The sequence below is a fragment of the Physeter macrocephalus genome, chromosome 10 (genome assembly GCF_002837175.3).
Source record: "Physeter macrocephalus isolate SW-GA chromosome 10, ASM283717v5, whole genome shotgun sequence".
Taxonomy (NCBI): domain Eukaryota; kingdom Metazoa; phylum Chordata; class Mammalia; order Artiodactyla; family Physeteridae; genus Physeter; species Physeter macrocephalus.
Genome location: NC_041223.1, coordinates 69178336 through 69204478, shown reverse-complemented (window position 1 = coordinate 69204478; position 26143 = coordinate 69178336). Strand labels below are relative to the sequence as shown.

General features: G+C 39.8%; 1 protein-coding gene across 5 annotated transcripts in view; it reads right to left on the bottom strand.

Moving 5' to 3' along the window:
- MDN1 (midasin AAA ATPase 1) overlaps positions 1-26143 on the bottom strand; it is a 164009-nt gene that overhangs the window by 103455 nt on the left and 34411 nt on the right. For all 5 annotated transcript variants that reach the window (XM_007126238.4, XM_028494642.2, XM_028494643.2 and 2 more), the window contains exons 12-27: positions 24478-24573; positions 23025-23137; positions 20894-21042; positions 19713-19773; positions 13647-13858; positions 12971-13074; positions 11488-11632; positions 10704-10800; positions 9382-9495; positions 6793-6940; positions 6020-6130; positions 4016-4167; positions 3290-3468; positions 2184-2392; positions 1852-1998; positions 646-787 (exon numbers count right to left, since the gene is read on the bottom strand). In XM_007126238.4, coding sequence (XP_007126300.2) covers positions 646-787; positions 1852-1998; positions 2184-2392; positions 3290-3468; positions 4016-4167; positions 6020-6130; positions 6793-6940; positions 9382-9495; positions 10704-10800; positions 11488-11632; positions 12971-13074; positions 13647-13858; positions 19713-19773; positions 20894-21042; positions 23025-23137; positions 24478-24573 — 2179 coding nt within the window. The remainder of the gene's footprint in view (positions 1-645; positions 788-1851; positions 1999-2183; positions 2393-3289; positions 3469-4015; positions 4168-6019; positions 6131-6792; positions 6941-9381; positions 9496-10703; positions 10801-11487; positions 11633-12970; positions 13075-13646; positions 13859-19712; positions 19774-20893; positions 21043-23024; positions 23138-24477; positions 24574-26143) is intronic.

The window sequence follows — 26143 nt, the reverse complement described above, 5'->3', positions numbered from 1 at the left end:
AAAAAGTTTAAAAAAAGGGCTCCTCCCTGTACTCTTTCCCAGCGAAGAGAAAATGTAACTCTCGTGGGTTAGTTTTATTTCCTCCCCATGCTTAGTAACCATCCTGTTAACGACTCATCAAGACTTTTCAAATCAGAAGATTCTGAAAGGCTTTCTATACTAGCACGGAGAGGAACATACAAATTCTTCCCATGGATTAAACCAACGTAAACAAACCTGAGTCTCAGATGACGTAACTACCTTCGCTCAGAACTCTGGTATTATCCAACCCGTCAGTTTTCTGTACGTCTCTAAGGCGCAAGCATAACTCTCCATGGTCACCACAATGCAGATAAAAGGTGCTCAAAGACCCCCACCAACCACCTGCCTAAACTCCTAAAGGCGTTATGTCCATATTCTGACTCCCACAGGTGGCCACCTGAAGCTAAGAGTGAGAAAACCTTAGCAACCAAAACATAACAGCACAGAGGCCTGCAGAAACAGGACCACTTACAACATCAGTCGGGACTTGAGGGAGAACGCCTCTGTTCCTACAATGCCTAGTAAAATATATATACTGACCACAATTTGGGCAAGAATTTTTGTAATAACACAGCATGCATCTGCCCTAAGTCCACAGTTAGAGAGCATGTGCTGACAGCATACCATCGTTGGCTAAGTGCTGCAACCAGTCATACTCTTTCTCCGTCTGCTCAGCCAATCTGTATCGCTCAGCCCATCGGAACAGATCACGGAGGGTGATGAAGCCTTGCTTTCCAGCAAACACTGAAGAACCTCTGCGATAGGACTATTAAAGGACCAAAACAAATGAAAAAGGGCAATGGCAAGCGTACAGTACAACTTATACAAAATTCCTGACAAATTTAAGCTCTCATAAAAATGATTCATTCCACTAAGATTAATTTTTCTTAAATGTTAAGGGACTGCAATCATTTGAAGATAAGTGTTCAAACCCATGTGTAAGTAAAGAACATAACAAATAATGGAATTCCATCTCATATAACACATAGAAAACAATTACGAATAATAATACAAATGGTGGCAAACACGCAGGAAAATTAATACCACAGTGTGAGACCACAGTAGTAAGAGTTGCAATTATTAGCTTTCTACGAAGTAATTTAACAGTGTATAATTCTGATAAAAACCACTTTTGACCCCATAAAATAAATGGGATATTCTCGGGACTTCCCTGGTAGTGCAGTGGTTAAGACTCCATGCTCCCAATGCAGGGGGCCCGGGTTCAATCCCTGGTCAGGGAACTAGATCCCCAGATGCATGCCGCAACTAAGAGTTTTTGCATGCCACAACTAAGGAGCCCACAAGACGCAACTAAGGAGCCCACGACCGCAACTGAGGAGCCCATCTGCCGCAACAAATAAATAAATAATGAGTAAGTTCTGGGAAATCTTTAGAAAAGGTGGGGGGAATACTCTTAAAAAAAAAAACAACAAACTGTAGCTTTGTAGAATTGAAAAGGGAGAGCCACACATAAAGGATCTCTTTAGTTATGTCCATTCAAGGATTACACCCATTTAAAAAACAAAAACTGCAGTTTGTTGATGCCAAATTCCAACCTAAGTAAAATGTTCCATATTATCCACAAGTAGGGAACTGTCATCACATATAATTATCAGAAAAATTTTAACATGGTATTAAATTGCCAATCTACAACACAAAACCAAAAACTGGATATTAATGGGATGAGTTTTAAAGATAAGATCCTTACTCTGAAAAAAATAATAAATGGGTGGATGGGCTGTTTCTACCCCAAGAAGCCTCAGAAGATTCTGATCACCAAATCTAATCAACACAGTCCATCTGAAACTAAATGATGGAGAGATGGAATACCTGAAGGTCCAGCATGACTTTAACCAACTTGCTGCAGTAGGAGGGTGGCAAGCTACACCGCTTGTGCAAGATTGTTTCCAACTCAGAACTAGGCAGTTCATCAAAGTGCAATTCCACAAATCGATTCCTGAAGGCTCTAGAAAGCATCTGGAAAACGCACAGAAACAACATGATACAAAGGATCTTTTCATTTAATTTCCAAAATGTAGGCTCTGCTATTCACCACAAAAAGAAAAATCCTTCAAAAGAGGTAAAAACATCTCAGTCTTAGCAAGATGACTTTTCTACTCGATTCGGTAACAAACAGGAGTAAAGGGGCAAATGCTACACACCTTTCTGCCTCCGTAAAGTCCTGGGGGATTCTGGGTAGCAAAAAGCATGAAGCGAGGATGTGCTTTAACAACTTCTTGTGTTTCTGTTATGAGCAATTCACGGTTATCATCCAACAGTCTGTTCAGTGCCTCTAGCACATCGGTAGGGGCCAAATTTAACTCATCTAAAATAATCCAATAGCCCTTTCTCATAGCATCAATAAGAACACCTTAGAGGAAATACATACTGAAAATTAGTGCATAAATTAGTCCAAAGTTTTTTTTTAATGTTATATACAAATCAACAAATCCTAGATTATCATTAAATTTCAAAGCAAATTATTCTCTGCAGCTAGTCATGTCCCCAAATAATTTGTGGTTTTGAGTATCAAGGAAGCATAATTTTCAATTAAAAATACTCCTTTTTATTTTACACAGAGGGGGAGCCAAAGCTGATGAACATTACATTTACAACTGACTTTTTCCCCTAAAGTCTACTTTCATTTAGGTCACCATTCTCATATCTATTCTCAGCTTCCCTCTGTTCAATGCTTACCCCTCTTCTGATTCTCTAGGAAATGAAGTAGTTCAACTGCACTCTTCAAAACTAGGCGCCAGGACTTCCCTGATGGCGCAGAAGTTAAGAATCCGCCTGCCAAGGCAGGGGACGCGGGTTCCACCCCTGGTCTGGGAAGATCCCACGTGCCACGGAGCAACTAAGCCCACGCGCCACAACTACTGAAGCCCATGCACCTAGAGCCCGTGCTCCACAACAAGAGAAGCCACCGGAAAACGAGAAGCCCGAGCACTGCAATGAAGAGTAGCCTCCGCAACTAGAGAAAGCCTGCGTGCAGCAACGAAGACCCAACGCAGCCAATAATTAATTAATTAATTAATTTAAAATAAAACAAAAAAACAAAAAAAAAAAAACCTAGGCCCCAGTCCTGTGTACAGCCAACAAGATAAGTCTGGCTCAAAGGAAGCTGGGGCCCTAACCATCACCCCTTAACCATCACATAGTTCAGGGAGAAAGAAAAAAACAGCTATTATGGCGTCCATCCATGTGCCTCAACTGGAAAGGATGAAGATTGCTTGAGGAGCCCCAAGGAATAGAATTATAACCTCACCTTCTTTAAACATGAGCTTCCCTGAGGAGTCGGATGTGTAACAACCAATGTACTCCTGAATATCCGTGTGCTCGTGGTTGTTAATACGCACACAGTGGTTACCAGTAGCTGCGGCCAGCCACCGTATCAGGCTTGTTTTACCCACTGATGTCTCTCCCTGAATCAGCACTGGATATGTTCTTTAAAGGATCAGCCAATTAAGCAATTAAAAGGAGAGAAAAAAGACAGAAACCAGAATTAAATCATGTAGCGTTTAAAAAAGAACAACTATAACATTTAACATCATCATAAAAGAACGTTTTTATATACCTATGCACTACTAATGGAACATTTCTTAAGCCCTGAGAAGTTTCTATGTAAAAATGGTTCCTCAGAAACTAATGAGGAAAGTAATTCCAGCCTCTCTTGCACTAGTGAGAAACAGTAAGTGGGAGTAACTGTTACTCCTTAACAAGTAATGGGTGATGAGTATCCATCAGCAAAATACTAAAAAGCAACCTTAATGATGGCCAAAATAATCTGCGTCCATATTGCTCCCACCAAAGATACAACTAGAAACGATGTTTTATGTCTGGAGAAAAGTGACAGGATTGACTTAGAAAATAATTATTCACTGAGCCAATGAATAACAATAGAGCCCTGTGAAAGTTCAGGAAGTAGGACTAGACTTTCAGCAATGCCTAGGCTGGTAAGACATCAGAGCAGTGTGAGAAAAGGTCCACACACCCTGCAGAGACCACTCGGACGATGTCTCTCAGGTTCAGCTTGACAGAAGACGTGAGGATGTACGTCTCATCTATTGTAGGTTCCTTTTCTCCCACCGAAATCCAGTAGCCTTCCACCTGGATAAGCCGACCTCCTTTTGGTTCTGGAATAGGCTGAAAGACACAAGAGTTAGAGAAATAACCCACAGACCCACGACAACTATGGCATTCTTTCAGAGAGGGGTGTAAAGTGGGGAAAAAATTGTCACCAAGAATGCTGCTTGTTCTGGATGCTTTCAACACTAAAACCCAAAAATGAACATGAATAAAAATTACTTTGAGGAAGGAGAACAAAATGGCAACATGTACTGGTTTTATAATTCAGGTGGGGTTAGGTAGATATGGGGGAAAACCTGAATGAAAATAATTTCTCAGATAGTTTATGACTCAGTTCTCTTCTCTCATCTACCAAACTTCCCACTCTAATAAAGTATTTTGGTCAAAAACATGTATTTCATATAAACCATATTCCCAAAACATGGCCAATGTTGTATTGGGGCGGGGAGAGGGGGGCGCTATGCACTACTATGTTCTGGATCCCCTAGAAGACATTAAAAATAAAAGCAACCCTCCAGAGAAACTAATTCATTAAGGATAATACTGTAGATGATGGCATAACCTTTTGAAGGTATGGTGGAAGTTAAGTTGATTTATACAAAACTGCCATTTTTATAGTTGTAGGCACTGCTTTTAAGGACTTCTCAGTTGGGCAGAAGAGCAGTGAGAAAAAAGAACTGTTAAGCCACCATCATATATAACCATGAGGAAACCATACAAAAAAATAAGTGGAGGGGAATGGTAATGGGATAATAATCAAAGCAAGCTTGAGTCTTTTCTCAATGTTTTCACAGTTTACCAAAAGTATATATTCATGTGTTACTTGTATAATTTTTTAAAAGGAAAAAACATTGAATCCAAAGTACCCTCAATCCCAATGGCTCTTTCTTCCTAAAGAGCAAGCAATAGACACATAAACAAGTCAGTTTGTGAGCCAGTTTCTCTCAGCCTCTTTCAATCCCATGTTATTCCGCAATTTCTTCTGTCAAACTGAAATGGTTATTGTGTATAACAGAAACAAGAAAAAGAAAGGGGAAAAAAAGCCCAACCATCAATCAGAAGGGGGGTGTGCAGATAAACTGTGGTGCAAGCTTCTGATGAAATGCTATGTGACAATTAGAAAGCACGTCACTCACAGTGATCTGTGGTACAGACATAAAAATATATCCAGGATATAGTTAGGCTAAGAAAAGAAACTACAGAACATTCTTATGAGATGGTTTCATTTATATTACTTATATTAGATATATACAGGCAGACCTTGGAGATTTTCCAGATTTGATTCCAGACTATGGCAATAAAGCAAATATCACAATAAAGCCAATATGGCAATAAAGCCAGTCACACAAATTTTTTGGTTTCTCAATGCATATGAAAGTTATGTTTACATTGTACTACAATCTATTAGGTATGCAATAACATGTCTAAAGAAGATGCACGTATCTTCATTTTAAAATGCTTTATTGCTAAAAAATGCTAACCATCAACTGACAACATAGGGTTGCCACAAACCTTCAATTCGTAAAAAACTGCAATATCTATGAAGTGCAATAAAGTGAGGTATGCCTGTATTAGAATTTACCTTGATAATCTACACACACACATATATTATAATTTTAATATATAAAAAAGATTTTTTAACTTTTAAATATATATATGTACACACACACACACACACACACACACACACACACACGATTTAGATGGAAAGGACTATCTATAGGGTTTAAAACTCCAAAGATCAGGATCATCAGGAATTTTCACCACCTATGTTAAAATTTTGTGGAACAAACTGACAACTTTTATAATTAGAAACAAGTTTTGCAAAAACACCAAAACCAAAAACAAAACAGCTAACAACTTGATATTTCAACCTTTCATTTAAGTCAAAAATCAAAAAAGAACCTACCTGCTTCAGCAGACTTTTAACATTGCCAGAAACAATGTGCTGACAAATGAGCTTCTGAACTATTGGGTGCGATGCCCTGTCAAGCTGTGTTAAGAAACTCAAACAAAAGCCCTAGAGAAAACACAAATACACGTAACACTAGTTATCCTTCTGCAATAACAGGCCAACTTATTTCAGAAACAAAATTCAAACTCCCGGGTGGTGCTGGTGCCCAGAACAACTTTTTTTTAAAAAGAATATATTTTTTATTATTTATTTTACTTTATTTTAATTAATTAATTAATTTATTGGCTGTGTTGGGTCTTCGTTGCTGTGTGCAGGCTTTCTCTAGTTGCGGCGAGCGGGGGCTACTCTTCGTTGCAGTGCGTGGGCTTCTCATTGTGGTGGCTTCTCTTGTTGCGGAGCACGGGCTTTAGGTGCGCGGACTTCAGTAGTTGTGGCTCACGGGCTCTAGAGCCCAGGCTCAGTAGTTGTGGCGCACGGGCTTAGATGCTCTGCAGCATGTGGGATCTTCCCGGACCAGGGCTTGAACCTGTGTCCCCTGCATTGGCAGGTGGATTCTTAACCACTGCACCACCAGGGAAGCCCAAGAACAACTTTTAAATGGGATACAATGGTAGAAAAAGGGCAGGGTAGTTCCGGTATGAAAAGTTCTGAGCTAATCTGACTAAACAGAAAACACTGGCAACCCTGGCATGGGCATCCCCACTTGCTCCTTCCCCATGGTGTGCCCATCCACCAAGCTCCCAATCAAACACAGACTGTACAAAGACCTCATAGAGCGAGCGCTGGATGTTGCCACACGGATTGGAGGCTGCAAATCGCAGGGCCCTACAGAGAGTCCGAAGGCTGTAGTGAGGTCTGTGGCCGGTCCCATCCACCAATTTTGTCCCAGACTCCTTCCGCACAGCTGTATAGAACCTACAAAGAGGATGCAGTTCAAAAGATTTATTTTATTAACTAATAAGCCTTACTATTTTGCTGTTGTTCCCATTTCTCTACAAAAGGACCAAAAGGCATTTTTATAGATTAGATGGCCAAGCTTACATAAAACTTCTTAGAGCATCAAAAATAATAAAATGAGTATTGATCAATTTCCCTTAGGATGCAAAGAGGAGAAAGGTGAGATGTGTCTGATTTTTAAGGGAATGGTAGTGAGATATGAGAGGCCCTTAGCAAGAATATACTGAATCCAAACACAGGGTTCCAAAGTCGGCTTTAATATGAGCGTCAAATGAAGTCCCTGTGTAATCTCTGATGGTGATGGATAAGCACACAGAAAACAAAAGTAATGGTGTTTTAAAGGAAGGTCTACAGATACAGTTATAATCAACAATGACAAAATGTTACAAAGCATGATGATATGGTGAGCATTTCTACTTTCATTACCACATAATTTAGAAGTCCAGAAGATGACAAGATGGAAGAAGTTTCAGACTGAAACATCAAGTGCAAATCTCAAAAATTCATGAAGGACTTCCCTGGTGGTGCAGAGGTTAAGAATCCGCCTGCCAATGCAGGGGACACAGGTTCAAGCCCTGGTCCGGGAAGATCCCACATGCCACGGAGCAACTAAACCCATGCGCCACAACTACTGAGCCTGCGCTCTAGAGCCCGCGAGCCACAAATGCTGAGCCCACACGCCTCAACTACTGAAGCCCACATGCCCAGAGCCTGTGCCCGCAACAAGAGAAGCCACCGCAATCAGAAGCCTGCACGCCGCAGTGAAGAGTAGACTCAGCTCGCCGCAACTAGAGAAAGCCCAATACACAGCACCAAAGACCCAAAGTAGCCAAAAAAAAAAAAAAAAAAAAAATTCATTAAATTCATGATCACATGCCACAAGATCAAGTATAACCAAACATGTGTCAGAGGTGAAACCCAAGGGACTTCCCTGGTGGCGCAGTGGATAAGACTCCGCACTCCCAATGCAGGGGTCCCAGGTTCAATATCTGGTCAGGGAACTAAATCCCACATGCATGCAGCAACTAAGAGTTCACATGCCACAACTAAAGAGCCCACCTGCCACAACTAAGACCCAGTGCAACCAAATAAAGAGATGAAACCCAAGTTCTTGCCCAAATGAGATCTGTCTTCCCTCTTTGCAATCTAGCTAGACATTCTTTCTTTTGTAGACAGACTCTACATTCAAGAAGTGGGTTTTTATATATGGAACATGCACCTCTTGTACTATCAGCGTTTTATAAGAGCCACACTTCAGCCACACTGCTTTATCTCCAGCTTTTTGAATTTTAACTACACATATTTATGCTTTTGTCTAAATATTCTTGGCTAACAAAAAGTGCTCTGATTTTAAAATGTGGTGTGACAAACCACTCCGAAGCCCTTTGACAAATGCCTCTTTGACTAACCTATTTAAAACCGGGCTCCAAGTTTTATTTTCTAACCAGCATTTTGCTTTATATGTTCTTTTTCTTCACTTATCACAACCAAAAATAACAGTATTTACTGATTATCTTCACCTGTAGAATTAAAGCTCCATGAAAAGAACCAAGATTGTCTGTTTTATTTATAGCTGTATCCCTAGCATCTGAGCCACTCAATAACTATTTGTAAAAAAAAAAAAAAAAAAAAAAAAAAAAGGAAAAAAGCACAAAAAGCAAAGTAAAACACTAATATGATCCAACTTCAAAATCTTTACATATTGTATATCTTGTTTTAGAGGACACAGATAAAATCAACTAAGTGACGTGCCCTAGATGACAGACTTAGTTTCTGACAGAGCCAGCACTAGAACCCAGGGGGTATGATACAAAAGACCGCACCCTTTCCACAAGGCATACAAAAAATAGAGGAAAGAAACTCAGATTAAAGCACCAAGCGATATATCCACTCTATACTTCATTCAGCTAACACTCTAATAATTCCAAACTGGCCTCAATCAATTATATCAACCTTCCCCCTCTACATTCCACAAAGCTAATGTGCAAATTGCAAAAAGTAGGATTTCACCAAGGCAGATCAAAATACAAGCCATTGATATCTCCTCAAGGGATTCAAACTCTTAGCTGTGAAGAAAGAAGTAATTAGGAGAGCATTATCTAATTGTTTACATGTTGTCATAGGTATCAACAATACATATTCTCAAAAGCTCTCTATGTAGTTTCCTTAGGAAAATCCAAGGGATCGACAATACATATTCTCATAAGCTCTCTATGTAGTTTCCTTAGGAAAATCCAAGGGAGTCCATAAGGTTCCAACATTAAAATAAAATCTAAATAATCCTTCCATCAGTCTTCTCTCGTTAGAAGCAAAAAAGAAGAAAACAGTATATGTGGCATGAGGTACACATTTTTATGCTCAGAGGAAAAGTTTATAAAGAGAAACCAGAAAGAACCCACGTTATGATTCCTTGCACTGTGCTCCTGTTCACACTCAAGCCTTTTAGATAATCCACAATAAGGATCTGTAAGTCTTCTTTACTTTCCAATTCTTCTACATAAAGTTCTGTGAACCTGTTAAGACAATTATTATTCCATAATAACCATTTTTGAGGAAGTTAATACAGCTATTCTGACAATACAGAAACACAAGACAGAAATTATATAAGCTCATTTTACCTGCTTATAATATGAATTATGAAGGCCTTTGAACTTGAGATACAGATTGATCATAATGAAATAGAAGATAATGTAACTGTTACCAAAAATCTACCATTACTACTTCTAAGAAAGTCAAACAGTCCTTGCAAAAACAGTTACAAAAATAAGACTTTATCCTCATTTTCAGAAGGTGTTTTTGATTACAACTATATGTAACAACAAGTACATGCAACAGTAACAAAAAAGCCTCCTCACTATCAAAAATTAATAGTTGTAGCAAAGGAAAATACATACTTGTGGTTGATAAAATTTTCCTAAAAAGCTTTTACTACTTTTATAATGTGGGAGAAGATCTAGTAAAGTTTTAACACTATTTTAAAACTCAGATTCAACAAAAGTTTACTAACAATAAACAAGGTCATTTATCTTTTTTTAAACATCTTTATTGGAGTATAATTGCTTTACAATGGTATGTTTGCCCATGCCACTCTCTCACTTCCTTCCAGCTTACCCTTCCCCCTCCCCGTGTCCTCCAGTCCATTCTCTATGTCTGCGTCTTTATTCCTGTCCTGCCCTTAGGTTCTTCAAGGTCACTTACCTTTTCCCAAATGCTACACACATAAAACACCTTGTTCATGTCAGTCTGTGCTTAATGATGAAAACTGAAACTTAAATGTTCTTTTACAAATCATTAGTCTCATCCAAGTGGACTCTGCCTAAAATGCACTTACGTTGTTATATGATATACTACTATTTCGTTGTGTGAAGGTTTTCTAATAGCTAATAACTAAAAGGCTATCTGAAGGAGGAAAGATTTTTGTTTTCAGCAATATCCATGAGCCATTAAATGTCATACGAAAAAAAAAAAAATAAAAAAAAATAAAAAAAAAAAATGTCATACAAACAACCCAAAGGAAAAAATCTCCCAGTGCTCTGGAGTTTTCCACATTCCTACCACCTACAGAAAGAAGAAGACTACTACAAGTAAAAAGATCCCTCTATCAGCAGTCAATAAATTTCAAGCATTGTTATGAGGGTTGGTTACGTTAATACTACCCATCAATAAATAAAGAGAACTTAATTTTAAAAACAGCTCCAGGAACCAAGCCATGTCCCCTTACCTGTTTCTTATTCCTGGTGGGAGATTTCTTTTGCCCACATCAGTTGCTGGATTCATACACGCAAATAAACGGAAATCCGGATGACGAACCAGTGGTTCTGTTAAAAGAAAACTATAAATTCTCAACAACTTGTAACAATAAGTGACCAGGGGAAGACTAACTCCACTGAACCCCAGGGTGAACCACTATGCCTCAAGGCTCAGCAAGGTTGGTACTGGCTGCTCAACCATCCTTGCCTTTTCTCAAACCCCAATAAAATCAGTTTCCAGATCTATGTACACAACTTAATCTTAAACTGCCATCCCACCATCTCTTATGGTGTGGTTATTCATGCTATTTATGTTTCATCACCTATTCACCAGCGCGTACACTGTCACTGAGTGTGCATGCCGCCTTATTACCCACTACCCAAATGCCTTGACAAATTATCTTATTCTTTTCATTCCCTAAATCACCTAACAATAAGACTTTGCAGAAAATTACTATCTACAGAATAAATAAATCACACTGGGAGGCCCATGTAATCTACCTAACCAAAAGAATATTACTTAAAAAAAAAAAACATTTATCTATTTATTTAGGCTGCCCCGGGTCTCAGTTGCAGCATGCAGACTCAGTCGCAGCATGCTGGATCTAGTTCCCCGACCTGGGATCCAACCCAGGCCCCCTGCATTGGGAGTACGGAGTCTTACCCACTAGACCACCAGGGAAGTCCCAAGAATATTACTTTAAAGAGGCCAAAAGGTCTCGCATCAAGTCAAACCCCAAGGGGATCAAGTGCTACCTGTGTCTCCTCGATCCAGCAACACCAGAGAGCCAGAGGAGCCTTCAAGTAAACCACTCAGACATTCTAATGTTTCTGGAGCAGCCAGATTAATCTCATCCAACAAGATCCACTCTCCTTTCTTTACAGCCTGAGCTAATGTACCCTAGAAGATGAAGTAAAATGTTAAGGGTCCATTTCAAACACAAACACACTCACCAAGAACAGTTATGTGAGCAGGGTTAGAAGCAGAGGCAAGGGCAAACCACTACCTGATGAGCTTACACCTTAATGCCAAATGGCTGCCAGCTGGTTGCCAGAGTTAAGGTCAAGTTAACTTTTTTTCAAATATCCAAAAGGGTCAAGGGAATCTCTCTGAGCCTAACGATGTGATGCAATAAACTAGACCATCCCATTATATGGATGGTAAGGCAAATAATAACTTACAATGTATTCAGATGTTTAAAGGTAACCAAATAGTTATTAAAAAGACCCAAAATAAATACAGGGTCAGGTTATGAGTATGCCAAGAAAAGATAAATGACTAAATCAAGAGTGTATCGTGGTTGTAATTCAGAGGCTTTCACAGTTGCTGAAGAATATCAAGATGAATCTTTCCTCATCTCTACTGATTTGATCTCCTCAAGTTCTATTTCCAAAAGCAATGAACTGACAATCTACTCAAGTGACACAACATCAGAAACTTAATTGTTTTACTATTATTAAACTGCTTTATGCTTCCATTTTCATGGTGATCCTAACAAAGAATCTTCTATAAATAAAACTGAAAAAAATAAAACGGAACAAACGTATTAAAATCCAGTGTAATGTCAAGTCATGAAATAGGTATAAACCCTATTTTGAGAGCACTTGACATTTTCATTGGTTATTTTAGAAACAATCATATTAAGCACTGATGACTAAATTTCCCACAACAATGGATATATGGTTGAGGGACTTTCTTTCTTACTAAGACATCATCTCAAGTAAGATTCCTACATCTCCCTTATAGTGTGGTCTGAAGAGTGCCACAGAAACAATTTCCTTTAATAAAAATATAAAAAGCTTAAGTCACAAACATTTAACTAAAGTTGATCCTGCAAGGTCACAGGAGAGAAAACAGTAGAGCTACCCATGCACTGGAATCAAAAATGTGTCCTAACAGAAATGGACCCAAATCTTCTCTCTCTCTCTCTCTCTCTCTCACACACACACACACACACACACACACACACAGAGCTATGAAACAATAAAAAAAAATTCACTAGTTCTCAACTGCATCTTTAAAAACTGTAATGATGGTGTTCACCAAGACTTTATAATTTCTATAAAGGACATTAAAAAAAAATCTTCCCCCCAAAGAATTATTTCATTAAGTGTTTACTGTCTTAAACAACAAGCCCTAAAATGTCAACATGAAGAGAATACAACACAGTAGCCTCCTTAAACTTCCAATTTGCGTCAAATCAACATTCCCTTAACCTAAACAACCAAAGCAAAATACCTCTACAAATGCAAACAGGAGGGCATTTTCAGTCATTTTCATCTGTTGTTGGGCATGGTTGAGTCTAAGACCAAATGCTTCCCACTTCTCTTTCAGTAGTGACCCTAGAAAAAAATAAAGACAAGAATTTAACATACACTTTGAGTTGTAACATATATAACTTAAGAAAACACACAATTAACATAACACGCACAAAAATCACATCTTAGAAGTATAAAAAATTAAGCCCAAACACTTACATAATGCCAACCATGTGCAGCCACTATACTAATCAGTTCGTTTATATGCATACATATTGGTTAACTCGTTTATCCTCACAACAACCCTTTGAAGTAGGTACTCTTATTCCCACTTTATAGATGAGGAAGAAGATAACTAAGACACCAAAAGCCCCACTCGCTGTGGAATCCAGTTTTCTGGAAGTAACCTCTTCTTCTAAGCACACGTGACTTACTAACCACTAAGTGGTACTGTACATCAACATCAGCGACCACCTGTTTTGATGGAAATCTTGACTAGAGTCACAGGAGCAGCAATACTTGAAAATTAGTCTGCCTAAAGTCCTAGAAAGCTCCAATGTGTATTGCTTCATTCTTCCCCCAAACTCTTCTCTTAATTCTGCTAATTAAACTTCAGCCTCATGCCCTCCCACTGGCAGCCTGGGTCACATTCTTACCGGTCTCACTCTCTTTTCCATCCTTGTTGACAGCCGACTTGTGCACATGTTGCATTAGTCTGAGGAGATCGTGCCACCGTTTCTGCCTGTAACAGGTCTGAATGTGTCCCAAGAATGTAAAGTTTTGCTTCCTGGAAAATGTCTGAGCAAAGAGTTCCTCAAATGCCTCCCGTAAGGGTAGCCAAATAAGCTTATGGTCCACTGGTTTGTAACTGAAACAAAAGGTAAATACGTGATTCACAAACTTCTAAAGCTAACAGAAGTTGCAAAGTATGCCTTAGAAAACAGGAATAGGTGTAAGATTTCTTCTAATCAAAATCAGAAATAATACCAAAATACTTAACATAAATCTATGTTAAAGTTTTAAATTATAATCTATTTTCTCCACTCCAAGTGTTAGAAGCACCTATATACTAAAGGTAAAAGCTAGTATTAGGGCTTCCCTGGTAGCACAGTGGTTGAGAGTCCACCTGCCGATGCAGGGGATACGGGTTCGTGCCCCGGTCCGGGAAGATCCCGCATGCCGCGGAGCGGCTGGGCCCGTGAGCCATGGCCGCTGAGCCTGCGCGTCCGGAGCCTGTGCTCCGCAACGGGAGAGGCCACGACAGTGAGAGGCCCGTGTACCGCAAAAAAAGAAACAAACAAACAAACAAAAACAAACAAAAAAAACTACTTATTAGATAAATGAACTATGAACAAATTTGAAATTCCAAACTGGGCAGTGAAAGGCATGTCACTGATTTTACTAACATATTTAAATAAACATCATGTATATTTGATGATAAACCACATCCTATTAAGATTGACCAAAAGGTTTCTGAAACATTTTAGAAGCAAAATATAATGTCTGAAATTGACTTATTCAAGCATCTTAAGTTAAGAACTTACTTGAACATCATGCCTTGTCAATGGAGGGTGGGGAGACTACTCCCAAAGAGATTCAAAATTGAGGGAGGGGGACAGTAAAAAGAAAAAAAATCTTAAGACATTGCAATGGTTTGTGACCTTCCAAGGCTCAACTTTTTTTATGTCTCAGCATTTAGAGTCTCTCCTATTTCTTAGCATTTTATTTTTCTGGTTGGGGAATTAGGGAATTAATTCATTTAAATTAAAATTTAATTTAATATTAGGGGGGTTAATAATGTATAGAGTCACGAAACACTGCTCTAGCTAAATTTAAAAGAAGTTGCCCAAGCAGCACTAATCATTCCTGGAAAATCCTCAAGTATACAATTTTCTGTGGCCCAGGATACTAAATACTACAATTCAAGGATGATGACATAAATTTTGTTTCTAAGAAATATAATTTGAGAACTGAAACAATACCAAGGCTCAACTTTTTTTATGTCTCAGCATTTAGAGTCTCTCCTATTTCTTAGCATTTTATTTTTCTGGTTGGGGAATTAGGGAATTAATTCATTTAAAATTTAATTTAATATTAGGGGGGTTAATAATGTATAGAGTCACGAAACACTGCTCTAGCTAAATTTAAAAGAAGTTGCCCAAGCAGCACTAATCATTCCTGGAAAATCCTCAAGTATACAATTTTCTGTGGCCCAGGATACTAAATACTACAATTCAAGGATGATGACATAAATTTTGTTTCTAAGAAATATAATTTGAGAACTGAAACAATACCAAAATATGTTTCAGAACAGTCAAGCACAATTGGAGAACTCATGGATACTATTTACTCACTGGCCTGTGAGAAGGAACAATGAGATGAGTGAAACCCAGTGCCCTGATACTGAGCATCTATATGGAAGATTCTGATTCCAGAGACAGAATGCATGAGAACTTCACAAACTCAATATCGCTTCCCAGTAAGCACTGACCCATTAATTAGTAAAGACATTTCTTTACTCCATTTATTCAACTGAGATTTACTGAGCACCTGCTAGAGTTCAGCACTGAGTAAGTGAGACCCACCACGTCCTGCCCCTCTGCAGCTTACAATCTAACCAAAGAGGCAATAGGGGAATATACCTACTAGTATAAAATATCAAGTAGCAAGTGCTATGACTGGATAAAGTGAAAGGAAAGTGGCTGAAAGAAGAAGTGGTACTTTGACTATGATAGTCAGAAGAGGCTGTGTTAAAGATGGGAATTTGAAGGAAATCAAACAAGGGTTAGGCTAAGCAAATATCCCTGGGCAGCAGGGGAGGCCACAGAGGAAATATCAACACAGAGCAGAGCTAAAGGAAGGAGACAGAGACGTGCCGCAGCCAGGTGATGAAGGGTTTGGAGTACATTCCACATGGACTGAGAAGTCAGTGGAAGGATCTGAGGAAGAGAGTGATGAGATCTGATCACACTATAAAAGGATCATTGTAAATACTAAATGGAAGAGAGACTGTGGGGAGGTTAAGAGTAGAAGCAAAGATGAGAGCCCTGCACTGGACCAGGCAGAGGATGATGGTCCACAATGACAACAGAAGAAGTGCTAAGAAATTAAACACACACGTTATTTAAATAAAAGAGCTAGTCTTAAAGATGACAGAATAGATGGATCCAAAGCTAACTGAGGCAGTAGAGTAATGACTAAGAATGGAGACGATCAAAACAGACTGCGTGGGTTCAAGTCATGGACTAGCCATTACCTTGAACAAGGCACTTAATGCCTGTGAGCCTCAGGTCCCCTAAGTGTAAATGGGGATAATCAACAGGTTGTTAAGAAGGCTAAGTGACTGAACACAGATAAAGACTCAAAATAGTACCTGGCACAGGAGTGCCATTTAAGAGTTACCTGTGACAACTATTACCACTAGTTAACTGGCTCAGTGAATTGAATTCATGAAAGAAATGGCTTTATATTTCAAATTAGACTGAGCTCCTTGAGAAAAAATTTTGTTCATTTAAAGCTGAAAGCATAGTGGCTGGAACGGTTAAGTTGTCATATGTTTCAAGTGATGAATAAATGAACAAACATACATACACCTTTCCGAAAAGAAAAATAAATAAACAGAAATAAACTGTAACACAAATACTCAATGGAAACTAACCTGCCACAGGGAGAACTGATGAAATCAAACTACGAACCATTACAGACCAGGGTTTCCATGATGTCTTTTGCAGAGAAAATATGCCTCAGGAGCAACCTAAAGGTCAAGGGGGGAGGGAGGTCTAGAACACCTGGCCCTCATGGAGAGTCACTCAGGGTCTACCTATTACATACACGATACATGGAGACCACATACAAGAGTTCACTAGAAAATGGCTAGAACAAAAGAAAATGACCCTCCAAAATTATCATGCATGAAAGAACATGAAGTGTAAAAGAGACACAAAACAGTGCATGCTGAGTAACTGAAAAGGTAAACGGTTCACTCCATTTGGGGTCAGGATTCTGAGTTTGAAAGCATGCACTTCTGCCCTGCAATCTCTTGTGCAGTTTCCTTTATGGATGTTTCCATGGGTGGCTTAGAGGAGGACACAGGTTAGCCGTTTTATTTCTATTTCTATGAGATCTTTAGTTTTCCTACCATTTTCTCTTTCCTTCATCGTTAACTTCTCCAAGGATACCTCCCCTTCTCTATTTATCTGTTCCTCCCTCAGAGGCTACCCCTCCCAGTCCCATTCCCTATAGTCAGGGATGTGAACCTGTGTTCTGTGTTTTGCCATTTAATGGTAGACTTTCCTTTTCTGGAATGATTTTTACCTGCTTCATCTAAGTCCTCTGTATCTTCTACTCTTTTCTACAGAGTCTCATAAGCTCTCTCTACCCCAACTCTGTCAGAATTTGCTTTACTTCTCTACTCACAAGTAATCTGAAGGTCTATGTGCTGTCTATCAGAAACCTACTTTAAATAGAATGACAAAATTGAGTTAAAAGTTAAATGAGGGAAAAAGATAAACCACACTAACACTAATCAAAAATTAAGGGGGTACATATGCAAACAAAGATCAGAAGGCAATCTGCAGTAATGCAATTTAAGAGCCTAATGGCCTTGAAGGCTTCACTTTTATAACATATATTTATCCTTAATTATAATTTTTTTAAAAACCAATCTAAAGGATCCAGATTTGCAAACCAGACTAATTAGGACTATAAATTTCTTTTATTATATTTTAACTATAGTATTTGATAAATGCAATATATGTTTAATGTAAGTTACAAAACACAGAACTAGTTTCATACTTAGATGAAACTAACCACACATTCCCAAAATAGAAATATTAGCCCTTCTTTATCCCACCTCCCTACCTGCTCCTTTGTTTTCTACTCCCTTGCCTTTATTTTTTTTTCCTTTTTTTCTTTTTTCCCTTGTCTTTTAAAAATCATTTTTGGTCTTCCAATTGTATACACAAGGGTTCTTAAGCAAAGGAGTCATTCATACATCGATAATATATATTAAAAGATGTGATTTACACACCACTTGCCAACAATACAAAAGAACAGAAAACAAGGCATACTTCCAACTCTACAAAAATTGAAACGTATCTAAGTTTTCTTTTTTCTTTTTTTTTTTGCGGTACACGGGCCTCTCACTGCCGTGGCCTCTCCCGTCGCGGAGCACAGGCTCTGGACGCGCAGGCTCAGCGGCCATGGCTCACGGGCCCAGCCGCTCCGCGGCACGTGGGATCTTCCCGGACCGGGGCACGAACCCGCGTCCCCTGCATCGGCAGGCGGACTCTCAACCACTGCGCCACCAGGGAAGCCCTGTAAGTTTTCTTTTGATAACTGATGCTAACCTACTAACAAGGACAAATGGATATATATTTTTTTCACCAAGTTGGTGCCAAAATAAAATTCCAGTTAACAAATTCTGATTTCAACCTTTTTGTATTATTAATTGCATCAAGGCACAATGTGTACTCACTACATTTAAAACTACTTGCAACGGGTGACATAACACTACAAATTCTTAGAAGAGACAGATCCAGTGCATGTTCAGTTAGTACAAGACTAATGCCATTTGTGTTAGGAATACTTAACAGTAGGATATTACTAAAGACATAGATAGATACAGAATAGAGAGAAATACACAGTAGTATAGACATGCCTAGTTAAGTAACAAATTCCATATATTAATAAGAACACATTGCAAGTACCACAATGAGGGAATGGGGAGATTAAGTGTCAATTAACTGAACAGAAGTAAAACGAAAACAAGGTAGAAAGACCACTGGGGAAAAATAAAGTCAAAGTAGAATTAGAGTAAGAGAGGTAAGCCTCAGCTAATGGATTCGAAGACAGAATATAAATTTAAAATACATAATTAGTGGCATGTGTAGAGCAGAACAGAAGTAATAGGTCGGGACGGTAAGAAAATGAGAAGCACCAAAGGAAGCAGGATTCCAAAGTAGCACTCCATCCAGAGCAGGAAGGGATATGAGACAAGGAAAGAGTGATAGTAAAAATAATGCTACAGCATAATGTGGTCCTCAGAAAAGAGTAAATAAAGAGTATTCTTGCAGATATCACAAAGAGCAAAAAGGACAATAAATTCTATTATCTTATGCCTTTAAGAGTTTGTGTAAGCAACTGCTTAGAGTTAATGGGACAGACCCTATTAGGGTTCAACAGAAGGTACGCCAATAGCAGCCATCGCTTTTACAGCCTTCAGCACAGACTAAAATTGTTCATGAAACCAACATATTCAAAACCACAAATAAGGAAGAAGGGCATTTTACTGACCACAGTGGAGTGCCTTGAGCCAAGTCCCATTTAACAAAGTGGAGGCTACTTAACGTTTCAAAGATAATCAAACTGCAGGAGAGCCTAGCTTGAAGGCAGTGTATGAGTCTAGAACATAGGCTTCAGATAAATGACTGCACACACAAACATTACTTGACTACATACTTACCTTTTTGTTTTCCTCCCCCTCCCAGCAGGATCCTTGAGAGCAAGAACCTCAAGTGTTCTTTAAAATGAAAAGAAACATCTACACACTCAAGAGCTCCTTAATAAATTCTAATAAATAATACCCTGCTGGGGTGGGTGTAGGGGGGCAATTCTCTGAACATTTTTCCAAGGCCAGTTTTGAGCTTTACGGAAAAAAAAGTATTTCTTACTTCAAACAGTGAACACAAAATAACAAGAAAAAGATTTAAAATCACACTTACCCTCCCAGCAAATCTGCAGTGTCACTTTGCTGATTCATATTGACAACCCTCAAACGGTGGCCTTTAATAAAGAAAGGGCAAAAGGGTTATTCTGAAAATGTAAAGACTGACAATATCCAGTGTGATCCTTAAGGATGTGTGGACAAGGGCACAGGGCAAATCTTTAAATGTGCATTTCCTCTGACCCCCTCATTTTACTTTCAGGAATCTTGACTATTCAAAATTTTCACCTAACCCAGAGAGATATGTAAAAAAGAAGATTCACTGCTCTAGCATCAGGTAACTGAAAACAACAAAAAAACCGTTCAGTAAGTCAATGTCTGTCTATGAATTAGAACTAAATAAATATCCAGTGTGAAATATTATTTAGCCATCAGAATAGGAATAAGACAGTTCTGTTTTTAAAGATGTCCAATTTGCTTATTAACTAAATGTAATACATAGAGAATGATCCCATTTGTTTCAAAACAAAACCAAATCTGTATGTATTTGTAGACCACAGATCAGAACTGAAAAAAGTTAATACCAATCTGTTAACAGTGGTTATTTCCAGGGGGAAAGAATACATTATTTCCAAGGTAAAAATTTCCACTGCTTATCTCCAGGGGAAGTGGAGTGGTGGCACTTCTTAGATTCCAATATTCTTTGGACTTTTTATTTTTAAAAAAGAAGGTCAGGGGACTTCCCTGATGATCCAGTGGCTAAGGATCCACACTTCCAACGCAGGGGGCCCGGGTTCGATCCCTGGTCAGGGAACTAGATCCCACACACTGCAACTAAGAGTTTGCATGCCGCAACTACAGATCCCACATGCCACAACTAAAAAGATCCCACATGCCGCAACTAAGACCTGGCGCAGCCAAATAAATAAATAAATATTTTTTTAAAATAATAAAAAGGGGCTTCCCTGGTGGCGCAGTGGTTGCGCGTCCGCCTGCCGATGCAGGGGAACCGGGTTCGCGCCCCGCTCTGGGAGGATCCCACATGCCGCGGAGCGGCTGGGCCCGCGAGCCATGGCCGCTGAGCCTGCGCGTCCGGAGCCTGTGCTCCGTAACGGGAGAGGCCACAACAGAGGGAGGCCCGCATACCACAAAAAAAAAAAATAAAATAAAATAATAAAAAGGCAGTCAGTGTCAAATGTTTGTTGTCTGGGGGCAGAGTGCTTCCCCTCTAGGAGTTACCTGTAATATGAGCCAAGTACTGGACGGTGGAGGTTTTGCCGGTCCCGGTCTCTCCCACCAGCAACACAGGCTCCCCTTTGCTAACACACACCGCGAGCTGTTCAATAAGAACAGAGGATGGCCTCGTAGCAGCAAAGGTGAGCTTCTCCCTGGGGAGGGGAAAGTATGTAAGCAGTTGGAGGAACAGGCTGCAAGCTTCTCTTTGTGTTATTTTGAGGAATCGGATTTCCCAGATTCAACAAACAAGAAGGAGGAGACAACTCAGAGTGACGGTCTTCATGTTCTATAACACAGTGGGGTCCCCAACCCCTGGGCCATGGACTGGTACCTGTCCATGGCCTGTTAGGAACCGGGCCACACAGCAGGAGGTGAGCGGCGGGAGGGTGAGCAAAGCTTCATCTGTATTCACAGCTGCTCCCCGTCGCTCACATTACCGCCTGGGCTCCGCTTCCTGTCAGGTCAGCGGCGGCATTAGATTCTCATAGGAGCTCGGACCCTGCTGTGAACTGCACAGGTGAGGGATCTAGGCTGCACGCTCTTTATGAGAATCGAGTGCCCGATGATCTGAGGTGGAGCTGAGGCAGTGACGCCAGCGCTGGGGAGCGGCTGCAAACACAGATCATCATTAGCAGAGAGGTCTGACTGCACAGAGACCGTAATAAATCGACTGCTTGCAGACTCATATCAAAACCCTATCAGTGAGTGGCAAGTGACAATTAAACTGTACCTTACGGACTAGACTGGACATAAGCAACACACTTCGGGTGTCACTGTCTCCCATCGCCCCCAAATGGGACCATCTAGTTGCAGGAAAACAAGGTCAGGGCTCCCACTGATTCTGCATTATGGTGAGTTGCATTAATTATTTCATTATATATTACAATGTAATAATAATAGAAATAAAGTACACAATAAATGTAATGTCCTTGAATCATCCTGAAACTACTTCCCGCCAACCCCATCCGTGGAAAAAGTGTCTTCCGCGAAACCGGTCCCTGGTGCCAAAAAGGTTGGGGACCGCTGCTCTAACAGATGTCCTTACAACATATGAATTGCAGAATTCATTCATTCTACATACGTGGAGCATTTACATAACTGCTACTTCACTAGGCTCTGGAAATTCAAAACACCAATAAGATAAAACATCTGTACTACCTATGTCATCTTGCGCAAACTACTTAACCTCTCTTAGCCTCGGTTTCCTAACTTGTAAAATCCGGATAACAATAGTTCCTAGCTGTAGTGGGTTGAATTATGTTCCCCCAAAATTCATGTCTACTGAGAACCTGTGACTTTATTTGGAAAAAAGCTCTTTACAGGTATAATAAGATTAAAATCGTATCATACTGGATTTAAGGGTCAGTCTTAAATCCAATGGCTGGTGTCCTTATAAAGAAAGAGAAATTTAGAGACACAAAGAAATACACACAGGGAAGAAGACCATATGACAATGGCATCAGAGATTGGATTGATGCAGCTACAAGGCAAGGAACACCAAAGATTGCTGGGAGCCAGCAGAAGCCAGGAAGAGGCAAGAGTCTTCAAAGGTAGTGTGGCCCCGCCAACACCTTGGTTTCAGCCTTCCAGCCTTCAGAACTGAGAATAAATGCCTGCTGTTTTAGGCCATCAAGTTTATGGTAATTTGTTAGGAGAGCCCTAAGGACACTAACACACACATTAATTCATAGGTTTACTATAACCACTACATGAGAAAACATGCAAAAAGGTACTCAGCACAACGTTAGGCATATAGCAAATATTTAATAAATAACTTTAATAAATCTCAGAAACGTATACAATTCCAGCCCTCAAGGGATTAATAGACTAATGTTAGGACCAAGCCTGACCTCCAGGTGATGCTTACTTCACTAAATACACTACAATGAATAAAATCAAAGATACACCTTTGCTAGTCCCAAGTCTCTAATGACCCCCATCACCTCCTCCACCTATTAACATCTAGTTTCACAGAACACATTTAGGGAAATCACTGCTCCTTACTGCCTAGTACAATGGAGAGATCACAGTTCTGACATGTTTTACTCAAAGATAAAGGGGCTGGACCAGACGTTCCTTCTATCAGTTTCCCAACGACCCCACAGTGCTCAGATCAGTTTGGAACCCTGTTTACCTCTGTATGTGGACAGCCTCACTTTGTTTCCGTAGAAGCCGCACCCGACCCACTTGCACGTCTAGCTCGTTGATCACAATTTCTGGTTTATAAAGCTGACAGAAGAATTCAGCCTATGGGAGGGCAAAGATTTTACCTGAGTAAAATTCTGCATGCTCTTCAAATACTTCTCATCTGTGAGGCTTACTGTGCTCCTCTAACATGACCTCTACTAAGAGGCATTTTCGGGCTTCCGAGATAGGTAAGATAGCTTTTAATTATATTTTTTAAAATTCTCCAAGTTTCTAATATGTTTTTAAAAACACTGATCATGAATGTTTCCCTGTAATAGTACTTTTTATTCGTTCAAATGAGCCTCTATCTACCTATATAAAGTGAACACAGTGAACAGAAAGTTTTACTCCTAAAAGATACGAAAAAAACCAAAGTAATGTTTCTTCCTCTATGCTTTCCTCTGCTTTAAATTTCTAACATAATGCAGGAAACAGTCACTTGAATAAACCATGATACATCTGACGACAACCAAAGCAGAAAGAGAAGCTGTGACAGAGGCTCAGCCATATCCTTACCCATCAGCCTTATCCTCACTGCTAACCCAAAGAACCCAGATTTCGCTCAGGGTTTGGGGCAGGAGTAAAAGGGGCAAACTGCCCAGGGAAGGTAAACCCCTCTTCAACCAAAGGGGCTGAATACTGACCAACCTAAGCCAGTCATGGTAGTCTCATTTCTCTTGTCTACGATAATTAACACACTTATTACTTCAGCCCCTTTTAGTAAGTGCTCTGTTACCTGCAGCCAAAACCATCCCGATAGTTTCATACGCCTAAGGAACACCTCTAACCATCTCGGTTCCTGACTAAGGCTTTTTTGAGTCATCATTCATTTGGGAACGCCAAATATCTGCCTCAGGATGAGCCCCAGACATTTCTCCAGCTACCAACACCATTGCCGAAAGGCTCTCTCCTCCAGAAGTACATATTTTGATATAAAACAGGAAAGGCAAATATTAACAGTATCAGCAGTGAACCTAAGTAGTGGGTATACAGGTGTTCACTAACACTTTTCAACTTTTTTGATGTTTGAAGATATTAACTATAAAAAGTTGGAAAAAATCTAATTGTGCACAGAACTACAGACAAAGGTGTTACTAAGACATGGTTCCAGTCCTGAATCCACAACCTACAGAATAACATGCTCCTTAAGCACTGGAGAAAAAGGCGTGCATGTGAAAAAGGATGCAAGGCAGCTCACTCTAAGAACGTGGAACACAGGGAGAACTACTTATCCAGGAGACAGTAAGTTTTATGCCCATGAGAGGCAGCAATGAAACTACCAACTTTGACAGAGGAGGCTGTTATTTGCAAAAGCTGTTCCAGGTAAGGACCAGAGATCAGCAATTAAGCTAAATATCCCAGCTTCCTTTCAAGAGGGAAGTAAAAATGGCATTACATACCTTTTTCTTGGAAATGTTCAATTTGCTTCCAATGACTTCTGCCATTTTCAGTTTGCTTGTCTGCTTAGAAAGCATTGCTGTGAAACAGTCCAGAGCCTATTAAAATAACCAAGGTAAATGCCAACTGATTTTTAAAATAATACATTAATAACAGAGCATCACTATCCAGGCCACACAAGGGAGGAACATAAAATCCAGCAGAACTTTTCTGCAAATAAGACTAAGGAGAATACAAATAAAGTACCAACCCTAGACTCAAAGGATCTTACCGTAACAGAGATAGGACACCAAAAAATGTGAAGGCTTTACTATCAAAATACCGGTTAATTAAGAAAACACACAAACGCCTCAGTTTGCAAATCCAAAATTCAGGTAATAATAGCAATTAGCATTAATCCTTGGGTATATGGTTCTGTGGGGGGAAACGACTTCCAGACAGTGGAGGTAACACCAAAAGATTACTTTCTAGATGTAAAGGGAGACTCCTGGTGTGCAATAAAGGGATTACACTGTCATTACCCTAACCCAGTACTTAATCTTAGCAACTATTGATAGGCCAACAAGATACATGTCTTCTGCTATAATGAAATATAAAGTACGTGTCACCACCAAATGGAATCTACCCCCCCAAAAGCTGAATTTGAATACATCAAGCATTCTGTTAAACTTCTATTTACAAGAAAGACAGATAAAATGACAAGGGAAAGGACACGAGTATGGCAAACAAAGAATATTATCTGGTTCTGCTGCCACCAAGTGTAATATATCAATAAACTTCATGCAAGCATTTGAAAAAGAATGTATCTAGTTTTGTCCCTAATTCCTTACACAGAGCTTCAAAAATTCTTGGAATTACCAGGAGTAAGGAGTGTCTTTTGTTATTTACTGGAGCCCTTATGGACCTTACCAGGTTTATTATGCTAAGCAAGGTAACTCTTGATGGGCCCTTAGATAGTTTAAGAGAGGAACTGGCCAGGCCAGAAAGACCAAGGGTTGAAACTTCCATCTCCATCTCCAACCTCTGGAGGAGGGGAGGGGATGGAGACCGAGTTCAATCGAATAGCCAATGTCAGAATAAGACCCCAATAAAACACTGGACATCCAAAGCTTAGAGAGCTTCTGGTTGGTGACAAAGTGATGTACCAGGAAGGTGGCACACCCTGATTCCACAGGAGTGTCTGTGCTCAGACTCCTGAAACCTTGCCCTATGTGTCTCTTCCATTTGACTGTTCTTGAGTTATATTTTTAATAACAAAACTGTGACCTGTATGGTGAGTACAGAGCTTCCAATGAGTTCTGTGAGGTGATTACTGTACCTGAGGAGGTTGTGGGAACCCCTGAATTTACAGCTGATAGGTGCTAAGTGTGGGTGGGTGTCTGAGACTTGCGGCTAGAGTCTAAAGTGGGACAGCCTTGCAGAGGACTGAGCCCTTGAACCTGTGGGGTCTACACTAACTCCAGGTGGTCAGTATCAAAACTAAACTGAATTGCAGGACACCAGTTGGTATCAAAGCAGTGAAGAAGCAACCAGATAAAGCCAGAAGGTGAAACATTCTGTAAAACAACTGGCCTTATCTCTTCAAGGGTATGTGTGGGGTGGGGGGGAAGGTTCTGATACAGTAAAAAAAAGTTCTTAATCCCATTCGCATAGAAAAGGATGTGGAAG